Genomic DNA, 7,663 nt, shown 5'->3' with positions numbered 1-7,663 from the left:
TGGAGTAAATAAGCAGGAGTTATTATTCAGGCTTTGAATTAATAATGTTGGATGTAATTGATGGAGTAAATAAGCAGGAGTTATTATTCAGGCTTTGAATTAATAATGCTGGATGTAATTGATGGAGTAAATAAGCAGGAGTTATTATTCAGGCTTTGAATTAATAATGTTGGATGTAATTGATGGAGTAAATAAGCAGGAGTTATTATTCAGGCTTTGAATTAATAATATTGGATGTAATTGATGGAGTAAATAAGCAGGAGTTATTATTCAGGCTTTGAATTAATAATGTTGGATGTAATTGATGGAGTAAATAAGCAGGAGTTATTATTCAGGCTTTGAATTAATATTGTTGGATGTAACTGATGGAGTAAATAAGCAGGAGTTATTATTCAGGCTTTGAATTAATGTTGGATGTAATTGGAGTAAATAAGCAGGAGTTATTATTCAGGCTTTGAATTAATAATGTTGGATGTAATTGATGGAGTAAATAAGCAGGAGTTATTATTCAGGCTTTGAATTAATAATGTTGGATGTAATTGATGGAGTAAATAAGCAGGAGTTATGTATTTATTGAACATTTTGTTAACATATATCATATTTTAAGTGAAGTTATGCTTTGTACTCTGATATTTATTTTTGCAGTTTTTACTGCACTTAGTGTGGATAGTTTTTACTTCAGGGATATGTTTGGTTATGTTAGGGTGAGTAATTTCTAATAAGCTGGATCTGTTTTAAGTTGTGTAATTATTTGATAGCTAGTTATTCTCTCACTTTTCATGAAGCTTGAACAAGCATTTGATCATTTGTGTAGTACAGTATATAAGATTTTACATCTGTGTTTGTTCTGTTTGGTATGTGTGCCTGTGTGTCAATGTATGTGTAAATAAATGTGTGTGTTAATGTTGCCATCAGAATCTCTTTTATCAAATTGTAGTTTAGTGTGGTGATGTATATCATATTAAAGTGTTTAATGTATATTATCAGAGTTTAAAGGGGAAAGTCAAAGATCCAAAGTTTGGAAAATACTTTTTTGTAGCAGTGCATAGTCCTTTTACTAAAAAATACATGTTTTACATTTCTTCTTCAATATAAAGGCAGTTGAGTCTTGTGATAATTTATGCCTTGCCAATACCCACCCTTTGCCTGCACCCCTTATTCTAAGAAGATTATGCTAGTGAAGCCCAGGGTGAATTTATGGGTGCCCATTCAATCAACTAGGACTTCTTTCAACAATGACAGTGTATCACACTGTTTAACTGGCAGGAGGCAGTCTGTCACAGCGGTGGAGGAAGTGATGTGTGATCAGTTTGTCTCTCCTGTTGGTGAATATTTAGGTACCTTGTTCTAGCATTTGTGGAACTAGTAAACATGTGGAGATACAAAAGATCTAGGACAACTGTATCTCTCATGCCACAGAGGCAAGGCATTGATCTTCCTTCAAGAGTTGAATAAAGGGGCAGTGCTTCCAGTGTCTCTCAGGAACTCATGGTCATTTTGCCAGTGATCTTAGGAACTTATGAGTTCCTTGTAGTTGGTTGATATGTCTAGTGGGGTTCACTTCTTAATTTTGAAATTACAAAATCCCGAAGTTCAATATATCAAATTTACAATCTCGAGATCCTGTAATCTTGAAATTAAGAAAAAAATTAAAAAGAAAGAAAAACACATCAAAAACATATTTTTCCAGGGAGCAAGCTCCCCTGCACCCCCACACCCCGACAACTTAAATATACTAATTCTGAGATCGCTCTACAGTGCAGAAAATGGTAATGCAGATCACTATACAGTGCAAAACAGGAACATTACCATTCTCTGTGCTGTAGAGCAATCTCAGAGTTAGTATATTTAAGTTGCAGGGGATGTGGGGGCGCAGGGGGGCTTGCCCCATGCAAAAACATGTTTTTGATGTATTTTTCTTTCTTTTTTTTTATTTTTTTTACCTTAATTTTGAGATTACAAGATCTCGGGATTGTAAGTTCAATATGTTGAACTTCGGGATTTTGTAGTTTCGAAATTAAGAAGTGGATCTGTTTAGTGAGGTACATCCTGAAAAGGACATTATACTTAATTGGCCTAATAAATGCTGAATGTAAAGTGACATTGCCCTCTTTAGATCTGAATGACATTCTCTTGGCAATTAACTGCACTAACTAGAATGATTTTCTGACAACTGTATTTTACCTGATGACTGAATGAAAGGGAATATTCAAGCCATGATTCAAGGCCCCTAACAAACTTTTCATTTTGAAGTGGGGTATTGTCTGTGCTTTAGTCTGACAAAAAGAGTTGCCTACTAAATGAGACAATATTGCACTTTTTTGCATTTAATCTGAACCTGTTTTCAGTACACTAGTTATTGGTAAAGTGTAGGGGAACCGGGGGTGTGTGCTGACAATAGCTCACTGTTTACAGATTCACTGTTTGCAGTCATCTGCAAACTTAGTTAGCCAGAGATCCTTGTTTACAGCCTGCAGATCAAAAACATAAATGCCAAAAATCAGGTGTTCAGATACTGAGTTCTCAGGTCAGGACCGATTTGTCTTCATTCTTCCTCAGATAATTGCCACTGGCACTTTGAGGATTCCGTGTTTTAGCCAGTCTGCTATCCATCTTACTATCATCATCATCAGCCACTTTTTTCCCATTTTCTACATGGGGTTGGGGTGTCGTGTTACCGTAGCCTTCTTTCTCAGTTCATTGCCGTACTCCTGCCTTCTTCGACACTCATGCCTGACTGGTGCTGATGTTCTCTCACACAATCCATCCACCTCTTTCCTGGATGTCCTGGTTTCCCCTTACCTTCTTCCTGTCTGTCCCAAATCTTCTTCACCAGATTGTCTTCTGCTTTTCTGCACGTGTCCAAACCACCGTAATCTGTTCTCTTTGATCTTTTCTTCAGTTGGAGCTACTTTGGCTTTTACTCTTGTGTCCTCATTTCTTCATCTTCATCGTATCTGCTGTGGCCTCATCTGAGCCTGCTGTTCTCCCTGACTTCATTTTCCTTAGTGCTGTTCTTACTTCTTTTAGGGTTGGCTCCTCCCCTTCTCTCATCGTAGGCTGTGTCTGGGACACTACAGCTTCTGTGGGGGTTTCTTCATTCAGAAGCTGCTGAAAGTACTCCTTCCATCTGCCTTTGATGACCTGTGGACTGGTGAGGTTGTTGCTGGCATCCCTTATGAAGGGTGTCTGTCTTCTTTATCTTTCTGTCTTTGTCTTGTAACCTGATAGTTTCTTTGTGCCAGCTACTGAGTCACTTTACAGAAGGTGGTAAAGTGCCTCTGATGCCCTGTTCTTTGCTATTGCTGTGTCTTTCTTAGCTAGCCAACGTGTATTCCTTCCCAGCCTGGTCCAGCTTTTCCACCTTCCATTTTTTCTTGAACTCCTTTCTTTTGATGACTTCCTGAACTTTTGCCTTCCACCACAACTTTCCTTATGAAAAGAGAAGTGCCTGTACCTTGGAATATGCCTGTGTGATTCATTATTGATACCTTTCTGCACCTCGTTTCTGATAGTCATAGTGAAGGAGGAGGAGGAGGAGGAGGTATGAGGTCAGGTGTATCATTTTTGCTGTCCAGATTTTTGGTTGTCTGTATCTGCTTTCCAAGAGCTTTTGTCTGTATTTTTAATGTCTGCAGGTTGAGAGGTATGATGACCTCAGTTTGTTTAGGTATGCTGCATGCATTGCTGGTGACATGAAAGGAGGTTGGTATTGGGCTAGTATGTTGTAGATTATCTTATTTACATTAACAATATATGGATTATTTCTAGGTTATTGTTTCACTGTATAAGAGTAGATATGATGGCATTCTGGGGGTATATAGATAACCCTCCACCAGCCATGGGGACTTAGAGTAGACGATTTGAATGAGTAGTGGGCATTGAGGTTAGGCAGGAAAGGTGTGTTCTCAGCACATAGGATATCATCATACCTAGCTAACCGTAAATGTGACTTGTATTCCCTGTCAAATGATGTGAAAAGTCCAAATGTGAAAAAAAGTGATACTGATAGTGGCACACAATGTTTTAATAGCCACAAAGCAAGCAATAATAATCCAGAACAAGCACCCATCCCAGCTACAGGTTGGCACCACCTAATCTGCAGTAGGGACCCTGTCTGTAGTGGCTAACTTATGAGTAAATTCCTCAGCTTTGTGAACACCTGCAGTTACTTCAAAGTGTCTGACTGAGTGTGGAAGAGAATAAAACACAGCCTATCCACAACCATCCCAGCTGTCTACTACATTTGTTTACTGTACTACAATTATATTAGGTATCAGAAAATACCTTTTAGTGTTAACTATTAGCATGAACGTTGTATTAGAGGTCATGCATACATTCATCTGTTTATCAACTGAATGTATATTGCTGTCTTTTCACATGATGCAGAGCATCTTAAGGTGATCTTTACACACCCCTGAAAACCGGTGTTCCACTTTCTCATTCCAACCCTGGTACTTGACTAACCAGACTGTGACCCCCCTTCACATATTCCTGGATCTGCCACTGCTACATATTAGCTGCTGTACTGAATTTGCAGTATTCAATTCCTCGTTTATGCACATTAATTCAGAGAAAGTGACTTCAACTGAGTAAGAGATTCAGTTGTTTTCTTCAGTTGAAAGACATTCCCACATTTAATTTTCCTTTTTGCCCTCAGCACAAGGCAATAGCTGTATTCCTATTGGTAACCAGGAATGTGGCATCTAATTAACTAACTGCTGGTGGGCATTAATGAGTTAATTAAAAATACACAATTCTGCATACAGACTAGAGTTAATATAACTGCATTTTAAAAATATTGATATGTAATATTAGCCTTGAAAATTATGTCCTTATTTTTACATGCATGGTTTGAACTTTTCAGTTTGTCAAAAACAGGATCAACAGTGTTCTAATAAATAAATAAAAATAACAAGTTACATTCTGCTGTTCATAAAGTATGGTGGCCAACAATCTGTGTCATCTAGTTTTATAACCTGTTTACTTTATTAGTTTACAATTCCTGTCCTCTCCCTTTGCAGCTCTGTACCTTAAGCACTTAACCCATCTTGGATCTTTCAGTTTAAATCACAAAAACACACTTAAGTGAGTCCCTTTTCATTCATCATTCCTAAAAAAAGAGTCAGTAGTACTCTCTGCTTAGCACAATATATGTAATTAACCAGCAGTTACATAGCAGAAGATACTAGTTGGAAACTTTACTTTCATCAGTCATGTTCTTGTGGTGTTACCTAACTAATTGATATCTCCCATTGTAATACATCCTGGAATATTTTGGTGTGACTTTCATTTGGCTTCAGCATTCATATTGTGCACCCACAACCCCCTTCCCCAACCCAGGGCACCCTCTTACTGCTTACCCAATTGCAGCTCTGCCTGTAGTACTACTTATTTGATGTATGTTTTCCTGTATTAACCACATCATTATGTTTGTCTTATTCCAGTCACGACCTGCCGTCCCTTCCTTTTTGTTCCTTCACTATCTTCATCAGCTGCTTTGCATACTTATTTGCATAGAAACTCCCCTTTCATGCAACCATACAGTAACAAAGTAGTATACCTCTCTCTGTATCCTCACTTGTTCCCTCTGTTACAGCTTCTTGTCTGATAAATTATATTACTCATATATTCTGTCTGATATCTAGAATATTCCTTTTAGTTTTCTTACTACCCTTCTCCACTCCATCCTTTTACATGGTCCTTTACTCCTAACTCATTTATTTCTGTTTGCCTCTTTTGTTTTCTTTCTAATAATTGCATGATACAACTTTATATTTCTGCTTTGTGTTTCTCCTCTACTGTATTTTCTGTTAATCCCCCTGGCATTTCTGTGTTCATTTCCAACCATATGGTTATCACTAACTTGTTAAGGATTAGTAATATCTAAAGATGTTGTCATTTCCAACCATATGGTTAGCACTGACCTGTTAAGGATTAGTAATATCTAAGGATGTTGTCATTTCCAACCATATGGTTAGCACTGACTTGTTAAGGATTAGTAATATCTAAGGATGTTGTCATTTCCAACCATATGGTTAGCACTGACTTGTTAAGGATTAGTAATATCTAAGGATGTTGTCATTTGCTTCCCCATTGCATCTGTGATGACTAATGTAGTTCTGTTACCATCTGCAGTAATGTTCAGGGCCTGTAGTGACAAACATCTGTATGTTATCCTGTTCTTAATGTACGCTTTGAGTTTGAATGTTTTGTCTTCATTCCTCTACTAAAGTGATCCTTGTCCAGTTGTGATAGACTAATTAGTAATTATGCTTATATTTTTATATGCAGGATACAAAATTCCTCCAGAGAAGTTATTACGGCTATTTAAAGCAGATAAAGTTCCAAAGGATATTGTGAGAGGAATAAATATCAGGAAGCAGAAGGATAATTTTGAAGAGAACTTCAACAGTATGTAAATAATTTATTAATTGTATTTTACATAAATTTGTTCTTTTTAACTGATGTTCTAAATATTTTAGGAAAAGTGAAAATGTGCGTGATGTTAGAGGACTAAATGGTGTGACACAACAAGGAAAAGTCTGATAAGATATGTTAATGTAAATATGAAAAGCTAAGATCTTTTTAAAACAAAAAGGATTATTCCCGTGACTGTGGCACTTGACCAGCAGTTAGTGTGTGGAAGATGTGGACATTATAGAAAAGACTGCTTTCCAGTTTTGTGTAAACTGGTATAAAAATGCAGAATTTGGACTCTGCGGACAGTTGTAAAAGACTGATTGCTATTGACTTCATCACATGTATGGGTTACTGATGCTTCCACTATAAGACATTAAGTTATATCTGTAATTATCTGCAACCAGACTAACACAGCTGGTCATGTACATGTCCAGATGGAAAACAATCAGAAGTTTGTTTTTTGCCCCATAGGACAAGCCCCTGTACACCACATGTGATGGACTTCATGCCCCCCTACTTATATGTAATAATAACTCCACTGTCACACAACTACAGAGACAAATATAAACTGTAAAGCACAGTGAATCATTGCCAGCTCTGTAACAGAAGCAGTGTTAGTAATGATTCTCTTAGAGAAAATAAGATTTATGAGGTGCAAATCCTCCATTTATGACCACCAGGTACAGCTTTATTCACTTTACACTTAGCCACTATAAGGGAAGCCATCACTAACGTGGGAAGATTTTCCTCTCTTCATTTCCTTTATACTGTTTCAGTGATGCAGCCTCTGAGTTAAGTATGCAAAAGGAGAGGTTTGGACATGCTGAGGTTAATGACCTCAGTGTTACTATCAGGTGATCATGTGGAACTCTGTATAAATACTGCTCATTATTTTAGAATTCTTACATACAGTTTTCAATTTGTGGTACATCATGTTCTTTCTTGTTCTGTTTACTCCAGAAAGCACAATGAAAACCTTTTTTTTTTTTTTTTTTTTTGCATCAGGCGAGCCCCTGTAGACCCCCATCTGGTGGACAGCTAATACTCAAATAGATAAAGTCTGAGAGGTGTACTTATATAAACTCATTAGAGGGAAAGTTCTCACATGAACTTAATGCAGACTACAAGCAGGTTATCAGTAATACACAATATCAGTCATGTGCAGCATAGCTCAAATACACAGACCTAAATAGACTCTTAAAAGTCACCTACCTAAGCAAAAAGGCCTTTTAAATGTTAC

General features: G+C 37.2%; 1 protein-coding gene across 1 annotated transcript in view; it reads left to right on the top strand.

Moving 5' to 3' along the window:
* The window catches only part of LOC122813882 (nuclear factor 7, ovary-like), a 294,417-nt gene extending 287,995 nt beyond the window's left edge, over nt 1–6,422 (top strand). The window contains exon 4 of the mRNA XM_044086423.1: nt 6,295–6,422. Coding sequence (XP_043942358.1) covers nt 6,295–6,422 — 128 coding nt within the window. The remainder of the gene's footprint in view (nt 1–6,294) is intronic.
* The last annotated feature ends 1,241 nt before the right edge of the window (nt 6,423–7,663 follow it).

This window comes from Protopterus annectens, chromosome 10.part0 (assembly GCF_019279795.1).
Source record: "Protopterus annectens isolate FY-2018-M chromosome 10.part0, PAN1.0, whole genome shotgun sequence".
Lineage (NCBI taxonomy): Eukaryota > Metazoa > Chordata > Ceratodontiformes > Protopteridae > Protopterus > Protopterus annectens.
The sequence above is the reverse complement of the archived record's forward strand: the minus strand, read 5'-3'. Positions and strand labels throughout refer to the sequence as shown.